This window comes from Squalius cephalus (genome assembly GCF_949319135.1).
Source record: "Squalius cephalus genome assembly, chromosome: 25".
Lineage (NCBI taxonomy): Eukaryota > Metazoa > Chordata > Actinopteri > Cypriniformes > Leuciscidae > Squalius > Squalius cephalus.
This window is the reverse complement of record NC_137146.1, coordinates 10,000,227-10,021,482: the sequence shown is the minus strand read 5'-3', so window position 1 is coordinate 10,021,482 and position 21,256 is coordinate 10,000,227. Positions and strand designations below refer to the sequence as shown.

Sequence of the window (21,256 nt, the reverse complement as noted above, 5' to 3'; positions counted from 1 at the left end):
TCACTCTGTTTGTTTTGTGATGTCTGCAGATTTTATTGCAATCACAGGAAGTGTGTTGCTTAGCTGCAGGCCAGTTGCCGGGAAACTGGATCTAATTGTAATAAACAGTAGTTTTAGATAATATGAATGGATGTCTATTGATGTCTGTGGTCAGTGTCTCAGTCATTTATTTTTATTTTTTTTACTAAATGGATTCTTAAATCATGTTTCCTGTCTTACTGAATGTCAAAATACGTGGTAGAATATCATTTATGATATGATTTCGGCCAGTAGGATATGGATTGCCAGTTAGTGGGATGTTAACATAATACAAAGTTATTTAAAGGGGTAGTTCACCCAAAAAATTAATTAATTACTCACTCTAAAGTCGTTCCAAACCCGTAAGACTTCTGTTCATCTTCTGAACACAAATGAAGATCTTTTGATGAAATCGCAATCGGAGAGCTTTATGTCCTTCCACTTTCATGCTTCAAAACCTTTTTTTTGTGTTCTGAAGAAGAAGATGAATGAAAGTCTGACAGAATTTTTGGGTGAACTAACCCTTTAACTGTAAGGACTAGGAGTCTGTTGTACTGATGGTTTATCAGCTTGAAAATTATGTGATGTATAAATTATGTGAACTCCAATTCTCAACTTTTTGCATGTTCGTTCATGAATTGTTTTGGATAATTTTATTATACTTTAAGGTACAAGCTGGCTCAGTTTAACAGATTTTGCCATGTTGTCTCTAAAATTAGGCTATATATACAGAAAATGTGAAAAACATCAGTGGATTCTGCTTGGTCCTGCCATTCATTTTGGATTATGCCTAAATTGCTCATGATTTACAAGGAGGAAGATATATATGGCTTGACTCTTAATCTCAAAGAATTTAAAAAGTTAACTAACTGGTGCTTTCTTCCACAGGTAGAGCAAGTGAAGCTGCTGGATCGCTTTAACAACAAGTCTGTCACAGGAACCCTGCATCTGACGGCCACACATCTGATCTTCGTGGAGAGTAATTCAGCCAGTGCCCAGGAGATATGGGTATGAACAGCCACCCTTAACCGTCTCTAAATGATCTGTCAGGATGTGATAAAGAATTCCTGTGTGACCGGCAGGGTTTAGCTTGGGTATATAGTACAACTAAGCCACTCTTTTTGTGTACAGGATAATAGTGAATTAGATCATGGGAATGAGGTTACTAGTTCTCCACGTTGGCGGTAGGCATTGTTGCTGTGGAAACCTGTCGGCTAAACTTGCCCTTAAGGCCAAGCGAATACGAGAGTGTAGGGGAGGCCAGGAGAGGACATGAATACCAATGACCCACATAGCTCAAGACGTGATCTGCCACTGAGTCTGAGCCATCTGAGTCCGCTGATCTGTCAATGTGTGAGCGTGTATCGCAGATGAATATCCATATCTCACCATCTTCTCCGGAAGTAGGTCGGAGCAGATGCTAACACTGACAAACAAAGTTTATCATTATAATATACTCTTGAGGGGTTATTGCTTTTATGCTATTAGTTATCTAATTGATTGAATTTACGATTTTTGCCTGGATGATGATAAAACTTGTGAAACAATCCCATAGATTACCTGAAAGACTTTGAGGAGGTTCTTTTGATTTCGGCCAGTTAGTAAGCTCCCATAACAACCTAGTGACTGCTTGTCAACATCTTAACCACCTAGAATACCCTAGCAATTGTTCAGAACTTCAGACAAGCATTATTAACTTAAAGGTGCTCTAAGCGGTGATACGCATTAGGCCAAAACATTTTTTGTCACATCCAGCAAACGTCGTAAGAATTGTATATTCTTGAGAATTTTGATATGGTCGACACACGACCAAAAAGACGACGTTCTGATGAACAAATAACAAAGAATAGAGAAAAGGAGAAGGAAGGCTACAGCACTGATATATATTAGTGCTGTCTAATCACATCTAACCTAAAAGTTTGTTAATATAATATGTCTGTATATATTAAATTTATATATATATATTATATATGTCTGTGTTTGTGCATGTCTGTATGTATATATCTATATATACAGTGCTATGCATAAGTTTAGACACCCATGCTAAAGTTGACTAAAATGACGAATAAAAAATCATCTTTTGAAAATTGAACTTAATGCCTTAATTAAAAAAATTAGGAAAAATCCAACCTTTAAGGACACCAATTTTCTTTGTGAATGAATAATGTATCATAAATAAATAAATGTTCTTCCTTAAAATACAGGGTGCATAAGTTTGGACACCCCTATGTTAAATTCCCATAGAGACAGGCAGATTTTTATTTTTAAAGGCCAGTTACTTCATGGATCCAGGATACTATGCATCCTGATAAAGTTCCCTTGGCCTTTGGAATTAAAATAGACCCACATCATCACATAGCCTTCACCATACCTAGAGATTGGCATGGAGTATTTTCCATAAGATCATCTCTCAATGCAAATCAAACCAGCTATTAGGCTAACTGAAATAAAACCATGCCAATCTCTAGGTATGGTGAAGGCTATGTGATGATGTGGGTCTATTTTAATTCCAAAGGCCAAGGGAACTTTATCAGGATGCATAGTATCCTGGATCCATGAAATAACTGGCCTTTAAAAATAAAAATCTGCCTGTCTCTATGGGAATTTAACATAGGGGTGTCCAAACTTATGCACCCTGTATTTTAAGGAAGAACATTTATTTATTTATGATACATTATTCATTCACAAAGAAAATTGGTGTCCTTAAAGGTTGGATTTTTCCTAATTTTTTTAATTAAGGCATTAAGTTCAATTTTCAAAAGATGATTTTTTATTCGTCATTTTAGTCAACTTTAGCATGGGTGTCTAAACTTATGCATAGCACTGTATATAGATATATACATACAAACACACACATATATAAATATATGTTTGTGTATATACAGTATATGTAATGAACATAATGAATTACATTTAAATATTAAAATACAACCTTAAATTGTAACCTTTTTATTGTTTTGTTTTTTTATGAATAATGCAGACTTTTTTTCCAGAAAACTACAGTACAATTTTTATTTTATTTTTTGCTTATTTACACAATGCATAATTAGGTATTGAATTCTGTTTATACTAGCAGTTTTTTCAGGGGCATCCTTGATCTAATTTTAGTTAGATTTATGAGCAGATGAGATCTGGCCTCAGTAGCACTTTTTTTGAGACTTTGTTCCAGCACTTTCTAAAAACTAGCTGACTGGTTGGAGCAACAGATGTTCACATGACGGTCTGGAACCCAACTGAAATAAATTCTGCATCCACATGTGTTGCTTCTTCACTCTCAGGACTAGCTCTGACAAAACGTCTCTCTGTCTGCTTGTAGTACTGCCTTCTGGTCCTTATGCATTATGCATTATATAACACACTTCAGTGATCAATGACAACAGCACCCTGAGTCACGATGCAAAAGGAAATGCAGATACATGCGCATTTTAATAACACCCAGATTTTGACCTTCCCGAACTGCTGTGTAGTTAGTTGAATATGGTAATCATGTGTGTAGTGAATTCTCCTTGTCATGCACATTACATTCGTCTTAAAGATAGAGGAACAGCAGAAGAGGAAGAAGAATAAAAAGGATGTTTCAACATATCTTAAAAAAAGGATCCAGACCAATCTGAGACTAGTTGATGTCGTAGGTAATGCAGTATTTAGATAAAAAATATGTTCCCTGGTGTGACAACCACAAATACTTTTTCATTTTAAACAGTGTATATATCCATTTTTTTGTCATTTTAAACCTAACAAGCTCATTTTTGTAAAAATGTTTTGCACAATATACTTGTTATCAGCCGATATTTGACGTTTTAAAATGATCGGCATTGAACAATATTGTATATCATAACTGTGGATGCTCATTACTCAATTTTACATTTAGATTGCTTTTGCCTTCATGTAACACTCAAAAGTTAAAGGAATAGTTCATTAAAAAAGAAAATTTTGTCATCATTTACTCACGCTCAAGTTGTTTCAAACATGTATGAAACACAAAAGAAGATATTTTGAAGAATGTCAGTAACCAAACAGTTGATGGACCCCATTGACTTCCATAGTATTTTTTTTCCTACTATGGAAGTCAATGGTGTTCAACAACTGTTTGGTTACCGACATTCTTCAAAATATCTTCTTTTGTGTTCAGCAGAAGAAAGAAATTCATACAGGGTTGAAACAACTTGAGGGTGAGTAAATGATGACAGAATTTTCATTTTTAATTGAACTATTCCTTTAATATTTAAAAACAGTAATGAAATTACACTGTTTAGGTCTTTAGTACTTGAAGTGAATATCCATTTTTCATACTGTGTATTATAATCTTCATGTCTAAATTCACTTGTAGCATTTAAAAGGATTTATTTTATTTTAGTCTTTATTTATTTAGACAAAATAGTATTGAATTTTAATATTGAATGCATTTTTATCAGTTTTCGGCCATATCTTGAAAAATTATCGGGCAAAATAATATCAGCCAGAATTATCAATACATTCCTACTTTACATGAAAAGTGCTGTAATTAATGCAATGACATTTCATATTTTTTTAAATGTTGCTTAACTGTCCAAATCCTTTCACTATAGTTGAATTTTGTAAATGCTTTTTGCATTTTGCAAATCCTCCTGGGAAGTTTGTAACGATTTGGGAAGTCATGTTTATGACGACAGGTGCGTTCAAAACACTTTCATTGGAGAAATATGGCGATGTACCTTCTTTTAATTAACTACACCAAAATACATCAAGGTTTTTATACTCTATTTCTAGAAAATGAAGAACAAAGAATGTGCATCTGTGTTTTGCTTTTTTGTTTTTAATTCATTCATTAAGCCACTATAAACTTTGTTACATATTATATTGTTATATTACAATGTTAATTATATTTTGTGCATGCAGTTAGCATGTTTTGTTAAAATAAAATAAAAAAGCCTGACAATGTCACTTCTAAATACCTAAGTATCCACATTTCTCAATGATACGCCCTCAACTTGTAAACTCATATTTACGCCTTTGTGGTGACGTTCATGTGCGTTCAACTCATAAACACGATCTTTCCGACATGACTTGAACGCACCTTGTGTGTTTTGTGTGTTCAGATCGTGCATCATCACATCGCCTCCGTGGAGAAACTGTCGCTCACAACCAGTGGCTGCCCGCTCCTCATTCAGTGCCGGAACTTCCGTGTTGTCCACTTTGTGATTCCTAGAGAGCGTGACTGCCATGACATCTACAGCTCTCTGCTCAGGCTACTGAGACCAGGTGGGTAAACTCACACGTCTGCCCTCATGAAAAATAAATAGAGTAGACTGCATATTGAACGAGTTTCCTGAAAGTCACAGAGGAGACCATTAAGTCCTGGCCACCCTCTGTTCAGTGATTGGATGACAGGTATGGTGGTCATGCTCGAGGTCAGGGACATGTGCGAACTCCAGATGGTCATCTGAATAGTATGACTTTCTTTTTCACCTTTTGTAAAGTTATTGAATCTTTTGTTTTGTACTCCAGTGTCCTATGATGAGCTGTACGCTTTCTCCTACAACCCAAAGCAGAATGACCAACAGAGAGAGGAGGGATGGCAACTCATAGACCTCGCAGCTGAGTTTGAACGGATGGGCGTGCCATGTGACCAGTGGCAAATGACCGATGTTAACAGGGAGTACAAGGTTTGATGTGAGGGTTCATTTGTGAAACATGCTCAACCTCACTTTTTCTTTCTTTAAACCAGCATTGAATCTAATTCAGGATGTGTTTGATCTATACTTGGTTCTCATGAGTCTGTCAAGCAACCTAAAAAAGAGTGTAGTGTCCCTCAAGACTAGTATTAGAGTAACGTAGTTGGAATAAAACTTGGATTTTGTCAGATAAACAAACCCCAGGCCAAGCCAATATGAGTTAGTGGTGTTTTATTTGTGAATGAATCTGATGGGCTTTGGTCGTAAATGGCTCTGTTTCTTAACAAATCTTTTGAGTGAATGATTTAGTGATTCATTCATGGTACGAAAAGACTTGAGACCTTACTAAAATTGCAAAAACCAAAACTGAAATAAAAATTAAATAAATTAAAGCTAAACAGAAATATAACAAAAACCCCAAACCTAATAAAATGCACAAAGAAAATTACTTAAACTGGAATAAAATCTAATAAATACTGAATTAAGTATATAAATAATACTAAAATAACACTTTTGAATGAGTTCTTATATATGCTGGGCATATTAAAAAAAATTATTACATTAATGTATGACAACTAGTCTTTAGATCAAGAGAAACATAAATTCAATGAAGTGTGCCCATAGTTTTGACTGGTACTTCAGTGTTTAAAATGCGGTAATTGTTTCTTTTGTGTATTGTAAATGTGTCTGACTATAAATTCTGTGCTTAGGTGTGTAAGACATATCCAAGAGACTTATACGTACCCATTACGGCCAGTAAACCCATCATAGTCGGAAGCTCCAAGTTCAGAAGCAAAGGCCGTTTTCCTGTTCTTACATACTTCTACCAGGAGAAGAAGGTAAGAATGGTTCATACTGTCTCTACTAATGAGAAAAGGAAGCCAGTGGTTGATATGAAGAATATTAGGCCTTTGTTAATCATTATGAAAATAGTCTCTGTTGACATTGTAATGACCATTAGTTGCTTCTGCTGTGTTAGATAAGAGGAATGAGATGGTAAACAGGTAATGGCTTGTCAGCACACAGAGGATGCTGATTATGATAAACATTAGTTTTACTGGCAAATCAGGGCTGTACGCCAGTGGCTTCTTCCCAGCATCTGCACTGTCTTTGTAAACTTATTTACTCTGCTTTTATATTGTTCTCCAGGATGGTGAACATTTATATTTGTTTGTGTCATGTCTCCAGGCGGCAGTGTGTCGGTGCAGTCAGCCTCTCTCCGGCTTCAGCGCTCGCTGTTTGGAAGATGAGCACATGCTTCAGGCCATCAGCAAGGCCAATCACAACAGCCGATATATATACGTGATGGACACGCGGCCTAAGGTAGAACGTCATGGAGTTTTATTGTGTTCTTCAAGCCAGTACCTTGATCATAACAGGTTCATTAAACACTGTTTGTTTTTTTCGTAGTTAAACGCATTGGCGAATCGTGCGGCAGGGAAAGGCTATGAAAATGAAGACAACTACTCTAATATCCGCTTCCAGTTTGTGGGCATTGAGAACATCCATGTGATGAGGGGAAGTTTGCAGAAGCTTCTGGAAGGTCTGAGACGCTGAAGTATGAATTTTTTGGTTCATTCTCATCTCATTTTGTGGATCGTCAACATCTCTGTTATTTGTGTCTCTCATAGTGGTGGGAACGCGCTCCCTTTCAATGCCAGATTACCTGGTCGGACTGGAAAACAGCGGATGGTTGCGTCATATCAAAGCCATAATGGATGCAGCAATATTCCTTGCCAAGGTAAAACTCTTTGTATGTGGTATTTTGCTGCTGGTTCTTCAGTATTCAGTAGGGCTGCCCTTGACTAAAGATTTTTCTAATCGACTAGTAGTCGTTCATTTATTCCATTAGTTGGCTAATCGCACGTTTATATTAATTTAATTACTTAAACTTATACTAAACCACAATGGGCTCAAGCTCAAGCGCACACATAAAGCTTGCCGCAAAGCACTGGCAAAAGTAATGATTATGAATGTGTCGAAAAAAATAGCAAGGAGACATTTTAATTTGTTATAAATAAACTATAGTTTTCTGAGTCTGTGTCGGCTGCAAAGATGAAGTTGACGATGCTGACTCATCTCTGCTCTATAGTGACGGTGACTTTAGAGAGAAATTACAGTGTTTGTTTTTTGTATTTTAATTTGTTTAAAAGTAGACATTTCAAGCTTTCTGTAGATATATATATAGATATATTTCTCATGTCTGTGAGGCAAGTACCCTGAGTTTCGGGTCATTTTTGTGACGTGATGTAGTTCACAGAGAACGAGACGGCAGAAAGTGCACCTATTTTTTTTTCTTTATTTTACAAAAGCACTACATTTTCTTTTATTTTATTAAGAGTTTACAGAAATAAAAGTAATTGTCCTTTACAATTTCGAATGATGTATTACTCTTATGTGTATGACCAGAAATGAAGGAGTTGCCTGTTTTAAGTTTTTTTCCATGTCATGCAGTAAGCGCGCTAATACTTTAGCTTCCATGCTCCGCACGAACACTTGAATATGCGTCTAATAATAGCACACATTTATCTAGGTTAACGTTAGAGTGAGTCGCTACTTACATGTTTCAAATGATAATCCATATTTAAGGTCAATGGATGATAGGTGAACGTTTTCTTGCCTGAATGACTGTTATTACCGCAAGGACCCGCTGTTAACGATCTGTCACGGACTGCGTGACTTCTCCACTAACTGTGGAGTTTTTTTCTGTGACAAACCGACTAATAAAATAATGGTTGACTAAGCCTTTTCATGTCTACTAACGTTCAGTCGACTAATAGGAATAATCTAGTTTAGTGGTTTTCATTAACAATAACCACACTGTTATGAATTCAGCAGATTTGTCATAAATGTTTTTTGTTATACCAGGCTGTGACTGTGGAAGGTGCTAGTGTCCTAGTGCACTGCTCTGATGGATGGGATCGGACAGCTCAGGTCTGCGCTCTAGGCTCTCTATTGATGGATCCGAACTATCGCACCATTAAAGGTTTCATGGTAAGAGCCTTTTGTGTGTTCAAGCTGACATTATCGTTCGTCTCTTTCCACCTTCTAATATATCTTCCTCTTGTTCTCAGGTACTTATTGAAAAAGACTGGATTTCCTTTGGACATAAGTTTGCCGACAGGTTAGCATGATTCTCAGTTTGGTTATTGACTCAAGTTGCTTGAAGAGTCTGAAATAACCTTGCGTAACATTTCCCCACAGGTGCGATCAATTGTACACCGACCCTAAAGAGGTGTCGCCCATATTCACGCAGTTCCTGGAGTGCGTATGGCAGCTGACTGAACAGTTTCCTCAGGCTTTCGAGTTCAGTGAGTGGTTCCTCATTCAGATCCATGAGCACATCCATTCCTGCCAGTTTGGCAACTTCCTGGGCAATAGCCAACGACAGAGAGAGGACCTTCAGTGAGTCAAACAAACCTGAATTCCCTTCCTTCCCGTCATCTCAAATCCCTTAATGCATTTGTCTGTCATTAAAGGTTGAAGGAGAGGACATATTCATTATGGGCTCACCTGCTGAGTGAAAAGCAGCTCTACTTGAACCCCCTGTACAGCCCAAGCTTTGCAGAGTCACACCCAGTTTTGGAACCATCCACCCAAGCCTACCACTTCAAGTACAAATGACTAACCACCTCTCTTTATGTAAGACTCCTCCTTTTAGACTCTGCAACGGTTTAATCAGTAACCGGTTTGTTTTGCAGGTTCTGGAGAAACATGTACCATCAGTATGACCGTTCCATGCACCCTCGGCAGTCCATTCTCAAACAAGTCCTCACCTTGAAAGAAAGCAACCGAGACCTTGAGGCCACAGTGCAAGCCCTGAAGACTGTGAGTTCACCTCAGGAATTTGGTTACCGGATAAAAATTAAGCCTTGAACGCTCGCTTCCCATGAAAAAGGAGTAGTCATGGATTTGTGTGTTGCAATACCACTAAGTTTCCTCTGAGGGATACAAATGAGGCTGGGAAGAAGTGAAGTACAGTTATCTCAATATGTTATATTGTCTTAACATCCTACACTCTTAGAAGAAAAGGCCCTATTTAGAACCCTAGGGTTTTTTACTCAATTTTAAAGAACCATTTATGGCAAAAAGGTGCTATGTAGGGCGGAATGTCTTCAATTATTGCATAATACTTATACATTTAGTTATTTCTAATGATAAAGTATGCTTATGAGCTGTTTAATTCATAAAATGTAATTATCTATCTATCTATCTATCTATATATATATATATATATATATATAAAAATGTATTATCATAATGTATAATAATAATTATTATTAATAATTGTTTAATATATTAAGTGTTGTACTGTTCATTTTAGTTAAATGATAATACTTTAACAATAATAATATAATAATTATAAAAACATAATTACATATTTGTATTAATAATATATAATATTAATAATAGATAATATAAATAACAATGTTATTGTTATTATAAAAGTACAAATTATTTAATACTAATGTTTAATTTATTATTACTGAAACAATAATATAATAATTGTAATAATTAATTAAATGTTTTATTAATGATAATGTATAATATTAATAATATATAATATAAATAACAATGTTATTATTATTATAAAGGAGTTATAATTTTCTAATAAAAATAATTAACCCTTCATTGCTCTATCATCATTGCTTCCATCAATAGCCCCATTTGTTTCCTTCATTCATCTGAAATCACACTTTCTCTCCTGTTTCTCTGTGTTTCCACAGAAGCTGCAGAAGTTCGGGGTGAGCACGTCTCCACTGAAGCCCAAAACACCCCCAACCGAGCGCAGTCTCCCTCCCCGGCCTCAGTCCCTCATTCTGGGAGCTCCTCTTCTCAGTCGGAAGGAAGTACAGCAGGAGGAAGACGAGGAGGTGTTTGGAGAGGAGGCTCTTGAGGATCCTCCGGCCAGTACTGGAGGAGAACGGACTGTAGAGGGCAGCAGTGCCACAGAGAACGGTTATGGAGATCTGCCAGGGTCGTTCGGTCCCAAGAATGAGCCAACCGTGGTCACCTTGGAGTTTGGAGTGGCCAGAATGACCTGCTAAGAACACTTGAGGACTTGATTTTTGAGAATTAAGGAATTAAGCAGGATAATATAATATTTGTATATTCAGTAATGAGAATGATGAAGTATGTTTGCTGATGTGTGTGTGTGCGTGTGTGTGTGTGTGAGCGCCCATGTGCGCATTTGTTTACTCTACGTGATGGCACTGCACTCATGTACGATAGACAAAGAGATAAATGGAAGAAGGAATTCAGATGTGGATCCCTTACTAAATTCATTGTTATATCTGTCAAATTAAATGTTATTTCTGTCATCATCTACATTTAAAAAAAAAAAAAAAAAAATTTTTTTTTTTGGTTCATTTTTTAAAGGATGTCAATAGCACTAAGAAGAAAAGATTAAATAAAGAGCTGATAGACTTGTGATTTTTTTTTTTTTTTTTTTTTTTCCATGTGTTCAGACTCAAAACTTCATTCATTCCATGTCACTTGTTATCTTGAAGGGTGAAAAGATAGATGCTGTCCAGAATGAAGGATGACTACAGAGATGCCCTACACACAAGTGTCCCATGTGCGGTCTGGTCGATTGTGGGGGGGTTAGTTAGGAACTCAAAAGGTTAATGTGATGTCACAGAGCAGGTCAAAGGTCATATTTACTTATAAGTGATTATATGAGAATACAATAAATCATTACGGCTACTAATCTGAATTAATCTACAGCAATCTATCATTGTCACATACAAAAGCAATTGCAGATTATAAACTACCTCGGAAATTATTATACATGTGTAAGAATATATGTAATAAGTGTTGTGATTGTTTAATTTTTTTGAAAGAAATCTTTTATGTTCACCAAGGCTGCATTTATTTGATCAAATATACAGTAAAAACTAATATTCTGAAGGATTATTACAATTTAAAAGAACTTTTTATAATCTGAATATATTTTAAAAGCTGAATTTTCAGCATCATTACTCCAGTCTTCACTGTTACATGACCTTTCAAACATCATTCTAATATGCTGATTTGGTGCTCAAGAAACATTTCTTAATATTATCAATGTTGAAAACAGTTTGTGGTAAGTAAGATTTAACAATGAGAATTTTTTATTCAGCAAGGATGCATTAAACTGATCATATTTTTAAACATATATTCAAAAAGATAATTGTTCTTTAAATTGTAATAATATTTCAGAATGTTCTATCAAATAAATGCAGCCTTGGTAAATATAAGAGACTTGTTTCAAACACACGCACAAATCTTAATTATTCCAAACTTAGTATGCTATATAATAAAACAATAAAGAAATATAGTTAATATCTGTCGCCTAAATGTCTATCAAATTAATATTTAGGACAATTATTTTTTATTATTTTTTATTTATTATTTGGGATGGTTATTTTTCTAGGTCAAACTAGACTATGACCTCATTCCAATAAAAAAAAAATGTATCAGCATATTATGATTTGGGACATACTAATTCTAATCTAATAAACTATTTAGAACAGATAGTAGCCTACAGTATGTGAATTTGGTATAGAGAGCTCAAGTTAAGCTGATTACAAAAGTGTCTTATTTTTCATATGTAGTCAAATGGGGGCCAAATGAGTAACTCATTGAGAACCATCTCAAAATGATTAAGAGGCTCTCTGTATCTTACCACACTGCTAGATGTAAGCACCCGTCTGTCATCCATCTTGCGTTTGGAAGCACATCATAAAAGTGATTATTGGGCCCAAACCCTCGGGACCTAGGTATTACTGACTGACTGGAAGAGGATCACTAGACGAAATGGGAATTATCACTAATCCCTGCAAAGTGGCCCTAGATGATAGTCTGCTGTATGTCTGTAAAGATCTACACACACAAAGGCCAGTGTGAGTGAAATGTGTACACTCAAGTCTTTTGTCCTTCATCTAAGCAGAAGTAGCCTACATCTAAAAAAAATCAGCAAGTAACAATGATTTGTGCATAATAAGTGAAATGTGTCCATGTATTAAGCACTCAGATTCATCCAAACAACCCATAGAATGATGTAATCACTTATTCTTTCATTATTATACTGTGTCTCCGTAAATGGTGGTTATGGACCTGGATGTGATAGCCTACTGTGTGATACTGTGGTATGTGGATGTAAACAAACTTCAGGCAGGCCACTTACCAAGATTCCCCCCCTCAATATCCAATGTTCATTGAATGGTGTAGCCTATGATAAAAGCTTTTCAGTTTTTTTGCTCACATTCAAGAATTAATTGTAAGCTTTCTTGAAATTCTCACCTTCAACCAGAGGTCACAATGGGGTGTAAAGCTGTGTCACGTGACTCCGTAAGCCGTGTTTGTTTTGCAAATCTAAAAACCGGTGACGGGACGCACATGAAATCCATCCGCGGGTCAGGATGTATTAATAAGACAAAGCCTCTCAGCGAGCGCTAAGTACAAGAATAAGGGATTTCTGTTGAGTGAGTGGGGCCATTTAAAAATGTAACCTACCGTAACCATGTTTTGCGATATTTCCGAACCTGGTGCCCTCGGGAAATTTCTTATGGGCTTCTTAAAACTTCTTATAAATTTCTTAATCTTTTACGGTGATGTTGAATTTTTGTCATATTTATTCATTTTGTAAAACAAAGTGTGAACATCTTTTCAATCAATGTTCTTCACAGACCCTATTTTGATCAAAGTTACAAACCCGCCTCTATTCTAAAAAAACAAAAACAAGACAGCCCCCCCCCCCCCCCCCCCCCCCCCCCGAATTATATTTACCGATTTCTTGAAATTGGGGTTTAGCCATAAATACCACACACTGTGACTTTATCTTAATCTCATAATTGTTAATTTATATCTCAATATGTTGCTTTTGCTTTATATCTCCATTATGACATTATGAAAATCATTTGCTTTTAGGCTATAAAGCAAATAAAACCAGTTTTGAATAATTACTTGTTCTGAATTCCCAATCCTTGGTAAACAAAGTATTTTCTCAGTTCACCCTGATACGTTTCTGTGCCTCTCCCTCCTCATAAGCAAATAAAGATGCTACCTGACCTGTTAACACAATAAACAGCTGTGGATTCAGATGATGATGATATATCTGACACAACAATGTTTGAACAATCTCTTTTTCAATTGCACGTTAAACTTGTCTGTGGGAAGGTTAAACACAGTTTAAGGCTAAAATAGTTTAAAGCACTCTTTGTCCTCTATTTGAGTGGCAACTGCATTATGCCTCAGTTCATGAAAAGATTTGTCTTTGGTTTAAATCACTGCCATTATTGATGTCTCTGATCCAGTTTGGCCTTGACAAACTCCACAATAAGAGCTATATGCTGTGCTTTGAAGAATCTGTGAACACCTTTGTCCTTTTCAGATAAAGATAATGGAGGGGAAAGCAGAATTGTAAAATCTGGCCAACACACCCTTATTAGCAAACAGTCTCGCTCTATTCTCTTGTTTCTAAATGTCCTAGCTTGTTTCTCATGAGAGTTTTGTCCTTGGCAGTGACAGGGATGTTAGTTATGTGAGCACTGTGTTTATCCACCAAGGTGGAACCTAAAAAAATGGACTGCAAACTTAAATGGTTTCAGATTGTTTAAGGTCTCTTTCTTTTTCTGTCTGTTTCTTCGTGTTGGTCTCTTAACTTGTGGCTCTGGTTAATTTTTCTCCCTTTGTACCCTCAAGCAGACAGGCCTCCCGTGGCCCCGAGATTGGAGAATGAGTATACAGACCCAAACTGACCCGAAGAAACAAGTGGCGAGGTGGCACATTCCAGCCGCCATGCCTCAGGGGCTGCTGACAGAAATGACAAACACAGGTGGGGAGTTTTGGTCCAGCGCAGCAGACCTGGAACCAAAGCTGAACCAGAGGCCAGGAAGACCTGACCTCGCCGAAACTGCTGCATGGTGGCTTCCCTTCACACATACACACACTGTGTGCTCCGACCCCCCTGTACATTGTGTGAATGTAGACATTGTTTCATACCAGTGAGGTGGAAGAGGAGGCCTGTATACAGATAGGGGTGGATGGGTGGCACATCAGTTTCATGGGGATTTATTCAAGCTGTCTTAGGGGAAACTTAAAAATAAGGGAAGAGGCCAAAATGAGGATGTAGGTATCATTATTTAGCCCTGATTCGCTTGCATTCTATTCAGACTTCTCACAATCATGGAAAAACTGGAAATGAAAATAGTTAATGAGATTTCTAGGCCAGGAAAATACATAGAAATTAATAAAATCTCAAGACAATTTTTATAGTAAATATTTTTAGCATTTCTGTAGGCATAAATTAATGAACATAATTAACAGTGAATAAATCAACGCTAACCTAGATTAATAAATGTAAAAATGTTGTGTATTATTGGTTCAAGATAGTTTGCTCATGATACACTTTTAATGCAAAGAGTCTTATTTCAGTGTTAATTTTTTTTCTATTTGTTCAGAAAAAAAAACATTGTTATAAATTTCACTTTGCAAATGCAATCTCCATAAAATTATGATTATGATTATTTTTTAAATACAGATTGTAGACCTTATCAGCTTGCTTCATGAATATGAATTAGTTGATGTAAGGTCCACCCAGAAGTCCCAACTGAAAGGCAAGTAAGTGAGGGCTACCCATAGCAGATTACCACTTACTGATTGCATGTTCATGCAGCCCAAAGCGACTGGTAAAGACTATTTTTTGGTCTTAAAGACCATGTGGCTGGGTATAATGTTTTATTTCTAGGGTGATTATTTCACAAGAAGTAGGGGAGACATGTCCCTCCAGTATATATGAAAGACGACTAGGAAAGTCTTGGGAAAGTCATTGTCTAAAAGTGTGGGAACCATGTCTATTAGTTCTGCCACAACATTTATAAAGTATAATGTTTCTCACCAAATGTCTCCTTGTATATATTTCAACCACTAAAAAAAGAAGACCCGAAAGCTTTCAGTTGTTAACTACTTTTGCACACAATTGGACTAACTAATTGCTCTTGTGTAACATTGGAGGAGTGTGGTAACAGGAGTCCCCCTGGGCCCATATGCTGGGGGCAGATGGACTGCGGGTTATTGAAGGATACGTTGAATATGATCAACCACTCCAGACGGCCCAGAACAGGTGAGGACCACCAGCGTGAGCTGATCTAATCTCATTTAAATTTCATCAGGCATTTCTCTAAACCATTTCAAGTGTGTTGTGCATGCATTCATTATAAGTGACTGAAATGTTTATCTAAATCTGCCTCATGTCTTCATACTTGTAATTTCTCAAATCAGCAGCTTTTGCTTAAATCCTAAGTACAGACTCTACAGCAACCAGACAACTCAAATTTCTTCCTGAGCCTTTTCATCTGAGGGGGATTTTCAGTGGCTTATTCTCATTTACACTGAGAGGTTTGTACTCACTCCCATTTATTTCCTCTAACACTCCTGATCGTTATAGCATTTCTGGAAACGTTCCAGATGTGATTGCATTTCAAAACAAATCCAAAATGCAACACTAATACCATTATAACCTCTATAAAAACACGGGTAAGGAATGCAAAAACTTTGTCAATTATGTACACACGCACACACATATTTGTACACAGTTGCGCTCACATGTACATGACGACAATCATGATTTTAAAAAGCAATACACCCATTCTTTACAGCCCGCAGATAGATGCATATCATGCGTCTTCAGTGAGATAATAAGAGAATAATTGAGGCAAGAAAGAGGAGAAGGATATCTGATGTTTGCAGTGTGGGGGATGAGGGTGTGTTTGTGTGTACGGAGGGGGCGAGCTGTGGGGGCGGAGAAAAAAGAGCTGGCTCGCCTCCAGCGCTGACGAAAGCTGCTTAACCCTCCCAGTTACCATAGAGACTGTCAGGCGCAGCCACCAGTGAGAGAGAAAGAGAGCGAGGCAGGGAGAACACCAACAAGCAAAGGCAGCAGATAGAAGTGGAGAGGAAAAGGACAGAAGCAGTTAGAGACAAGGTAAAATAAAGGGAGAAGAAGAAAGAAAGAAGAACAGAGGGTGCAGCAGACATAGTGGCAGAGATGGAGGCTCAAAACGAATGCAGTGAACCGCCTCCATGTGACCCTCAGCCACCAGGAAAGCTCAACAAAGCCGCCTTCAAGCTGTTCGGCAAGCGTAAGTCCGGCAGCAGCATGCCGAGTATTTTCTCTGTCAGGAACAAAGGGGAGTCCACCGGTAAAGCCGCTGGCAAGACACTGGAGCTGGTTAGGAGCAAAACCCATGATGGCTTAATAACGGACACTCCATCAGAGCTTGAAGGCCACCGGAAAGAGGAATCTGCCAGTAGCGACCAGCTCCACGCCGGCACGCCAGATGGTGTATCCAACGCCCCCCTCCGCAGCTCCATCACCAAGTCTTTCAGCTTCTTCTCTTTACTGCGTCGGAGCAGCAGCCGTGCAGGGGATGGAACTTCTACTGTGGGACGAAGAGGACGAGGGCTTAAGGGGCTGTTTAGCAGCATGCGTTGGCGGCGGAAGCCCCAGGTTCAAGAGGACTCCTTGGAGGTAGCTAAAGAGGTGAAGGAGGGAGACCTAATACTTTCCTCTAGCTCTGGCAGCGTGGAAACAGAGAAGGACATGACACTGACTCTTGAGCCCCTGCCGCAAGTATTTGAGAAGACTCCTCTCCCAGGGGATGCTGAAAAATGGAAGGCAACGTCTATGCAAGAATTACAGGGTACTAATGAAGTGGAGTGTGGTTACTCTAGTCCTCCTCTTTCCCGACAACACACAGTCACTGAAGAGTCTCCTACCCCTTCTCCAGTCCGAGTCCAGACAGAAGGGCTTCAACATGATAAACACAGCGCTTCAGAACTTTTGTCCTCCATTCCGACTTGTGCTTTGACCCCTCCAATGGAGCACAGCACAGCTGACCCACAATCCGAGCAATCTGTGGATCGCTTATGCTCCATGTTCACCGACGTTACTTCACTAAAAAGCTTTGATTCTTTAACAGGCTGTGGTGACATCATCGCTGACCCAGAAGAGGATTCTGGGAATGGGGGAAGTGCCACGAGCAGTGGAACTGGTAGCAGTAGTGGGGGCTGCATGGGTCGCAGATTAAGTGGAGCCGGGACGAACTCTGAGAGATGCTCTCCTGCCAAGCCTCCACTTCCTCCCCAGGTCAGTAGTCTTACATCTATCCATGCTTCTTGCTACATTCCAGCCCACCAAAGACCACGTGCAGCTCCCAAAAAGCCACAGGGTAGTGGAGTTGTTGCATACATGGGTGGAGGGGAGGAGATGGCTAGTCCTGAGGGTGTTGATGATGCTGACATGCAGGGTCTATGGCATATGTTGCCCCAAAAGGTTGAAGACTCACCAGCGCTACGACGTACAGAGCCTGTTCTGCATCATGCACCAACCCGTCTTGAGAAGAGGCCGCCTCAAGTGAAGGCACTTGGGCTCAGTAAGATCCCTGTGAGCGGAGTTTGCAAGATGGGAAAGCAGCAACCCTCTCGTCCCTCACCTCCCCCTGTTGATAAAGAACTCCAGGACGCCCCACCAAGTGATGAAGGCTACTGGGACTCTCCCACACCTGGCCCAGAGGATGAAGACAGCACCTTTCTCCGCCGGGACGGCCTGCTGAAGGACAGCTGCTCCGGAGATGCGCTCTACGACCTCTATGATCCCGACAGCCCTAGTGCTGCTGGCTCAGACGATGATGTGAGTTCACCAACAAAATCTGCAGGTGACCTAAAAACTAACTTGCCTTCCCCCAAATTCTCGTCTTCTGTCACTTCCTCATTCCGATCCATGAAAGGCAGCACCAGCTTACCTCGAGATTCCAAGATCCCCATTAGTGTGAGGCAAACACCACCATCCCACTCTTCCAGCCAAGGAGCACTGTCTTCTAATCTTAGCCCCACTTCAACCACCGCGCCTAAAAAGACAGATGCCCCGCCACGCACTCGAATCCCTGTCTCGAAGGTTCCTGTCCGTCGTTCTGGCAACAAGAGCACCCCCACCTCACAAAGCAGGAAGTAGAAAGCTTGGAGGCCCATCAGAAATTTCTGACAATAGAAATCTATCACAAGAGCTTTAGGCCAAAACAATGTTTTTTTTATATGAAGCAATCAACCTCCACTTTTTTTATTTCACCCGTCTACTGAGGACTATATCTGTTACTATAACTGTTTTTAAATTTTTTAAATGAATTGTGATGTTGCATATTACACCCTAATATAATTAAGATTTTTGTAGAATGCACTGCAATATGTAACACATGACATTCATAATAATGTAAGCTTGAGGTTTTTTTTTTTTTTACCTTACCAGCCTTTTAAAGAGGAATAATACAGTGAGAATGCTGATCCTAAGAAGAATGTTTGATATCAAAAAGCTTATCATTCCCTTCCATTGGAATAAGTGAAACTGTGGTAATTTCTTGCTCTGTCATCCCATAAGCGCTGTGTAAAACGCAGCTGCGATCTTCATCTCTCCAGTATTTTACATGTAATGAATTTTTGAACTGTGTGAGATGAAACCAAGCACTTCTGACACTCCTAAATAAAGCTGCATGGAGTCTTGTACACTCAAACTGGATCAGGGAACACAGCCTTTTGTTCGAGACACTCTTTCATATCACACAACGTGACTTCCTATTGACATTGATGAAAAGAAAATCGTACTTTTTATTGAATCTCCACTTTTGTAACTCTTTTATATCGGACATGGACCTCCCGGTGACCTCACTGTGGATATGTGTGCACTGCTTGTTTAGTCTTTTGGAAAACACTACTTGCAAAAAATAAATCTCCGGATCATGAGTATCCTCCTTTTTTCACAGTGATTTGTACTACACTCGCTAAACTGGACATACTGAGCTGGATAATTTTGAATGTAGCATGACTCTACACACAGGTCTGTTTTTTTGCCTGCTCACTGCTCAATGAATAAAGGATAGAGAGATATGAAGAAGCCCATATGTATCAAGAGTTAAATGTCTTCCGTCATGTGGTCGTTCTCCTGGAGATGTCATCACCCTTTGGCTCTCATATTTGTGAGCAATCACTGCAGAAATCATTTGCTTAATCAGTGTTTTTTTCTGTTTTTACAGTATAGAAAAATCAAAGTATCCTTAAAATGGATAAAATTCACATTTTTAAAGTATTTTACAAGACAAAAATAGTGATTAAGAAAATTATTTTTGCAGTATTTGGCTGTTTATTTTTTACTGTTTTTTTTAAAAGCTCTTCACTGGGACATTTTATTTGTAAGCTGTAAAACATTTTCTCTTCAGAAGGTCTATGACATGCCTTCTTTCTTTTATGATATGCTCTCTTTCTTTTATGATGTTCCCTTTTAAATTGTGCATTATTTAATAAATAAAACAACTCTCTGTGTACATCCAGGAAGTGGACATCTATCTATCAAGTGCTAATGCATGCATCATTTTCCACACACATAACAGGGCCGTGTGGGCAGCTTAGATGTTATCTATTTTAATCGCAGAGACGTAAAGAGCATCGAGGTTGTCTTTTTTGCAGCCAGCCACAGTCTGCTGGGATTTAAATCCCATCCGTTAGGAAGGAAGAAGAAAGTTGCTCTGGGTTTAGCTGTCGGTGTGAATCCGGTTGACAAAGGGAGGTGTTTACTGTGGGTTATGGGGGGAAATTATGGGCTTCCATTGTCATGGATCTGTTATTGATGTGGTTTTGGGAGGTGAGGTGAAAGAAGGAAGTGCGTGTGGAGTGAATACAGATAAGAAAGAGCTATGCTCGATTTAGTGCTTGTTCATTAAGGCCAAGTGGATGGAGACATAGATGTGTGTGTGTGTGTGTTTCTGAAGGGGGGATTTGGTGCAGTCCCAACAGTAATGGTGCAGCGAAAAACATTCACTCCTGAGCAGCTCTCACTGCAGTGTGGCTTCTTATGTAAAAGTCTTATGTAACACCATAACTCTCTGATATCATCCCTATGAGAAAACAGCTGGAGTGTGTGTTTGTTTATGTGTGCAAAGCTATTAACTGCCATCGTCTAAAGAATTAGTTAGCATTCGCCATGACTGCACTGTAATTGGGTCATCTGGATTTACCCTTTAAAATGTGTTTTATCTGTGTGTGTGTGTGTGTGTGTGTGTGTGTGTGTGTGTGTGTGTGTGTGTGTGTGTGTGTGTGTGTGTGTGTGTGTGTGTGTGTGTGTGTGTATGGTAGCAGAAAATTAGACATTACTGCTGTATGCATAAGCAGAGCTGGCTGTGAGTGTGTATGTGTGACTAATGGTTGGATGGCCTAGTTTTCAAAGACCTAATTCTGTGAATGAGAGAGAGAGAGAGAGAACAGGGTCAAATGGAGAGAAACATGGTTTATTTACAAAAAAAAAAAACATTAGCGTTACTATGCTTCAGTGATGGTAAACTACGGTAATTTGGTATACCGTGATATTTTATATTCATATATCATAATTTTAAAACTGTACTTGTTTTTGTGTATGTAGCCTACTTCAAAGAATACCATGGTATTAACGGAATGTACGAAACAATGGTAATATGTAAACAGTTTTCACAGTAGAATAAATACAATGTAAACTATCTCTTCGAATTAGACAGCAGATCTAGAATACTGGCAGTTGGGGC

General features: G+C 38.4%; 2 protein-coding genes across 2 annotated transcripts in view; both read left to right on the top strand.

The window, feature by feature from the left end:
- The window catches only part of mtmr6 (myotubularin related protein 6), a 12,480-nt gene extending 1,376 nt beyond the window's left edge, over positions 1-11,104 (top strand). Inside the window, exons 2-14 of the mRNA XM_079862413.1 lie at positions 907-1,026; positions 5,097-5,259; positions 5,506-5,663; positions 6,383-6,511; positions 6,861-6,995; positions 7,083-7,215; positions 7,304-7,413; positions 8,541-8,666; positions 8,747-8,796; positions 8,877-9,077; positions 9,152-9,286; positions 9,374-9,500; positions 10,400-11,104. Of these exons, the coding sequence (XP_079718539.1) occupies positions 907-1,026; positions 5,097-5,259; positions 5,506-5,663; positions 6,383-6,511; positions 6,861-6,995; positions 7,083-7,215; positions 7,304-7,413; positions 8,541-8,666; positions 8,747-8,796; positions 8,877-9,077; positions 9,152-9,286; positions 9,374-9,500; positions 10,400-10,720 (1,908 nt within the window). The 3' untranslated portion in view covers positions 10,721-11,104. The remainder of the gene's footprint in view (positions 1-906; positions 1,027-5,096; positions 5,260-5,505; positions 5,664-6,382; positions 6,512-6,860; positions 6,996-7,082; positions 7,216-7,303; positions 7,414-8,540; positions 8,667-8,746; positions 8,797-8,876; positions 9,078-9,151; positions 9,287-9,373; positions 9,501-10,399) is intronic.
- A 5,290-nt stretch (positions 11,105-16,394) lies between these two features.
- On the top strand, positions 16,395-20,025 carry amer2 (APC membrane recruitment protein 2). The gene has a single exon (XM_079863894.1). It carries the CDS (start codon positions 16,702-16,704, stop codon positions 18,664-18,666), a length of 1,965 nt encoding a protein of 654 aa, XP_079720020.1. The 5' UTR covers positions 16,395-16,701; the 3' UTR covers positions 18,667-20,025.
- The last annotated feature ends 1,231 nt before the right edge of the window (positions 20,026-21,256 follow it).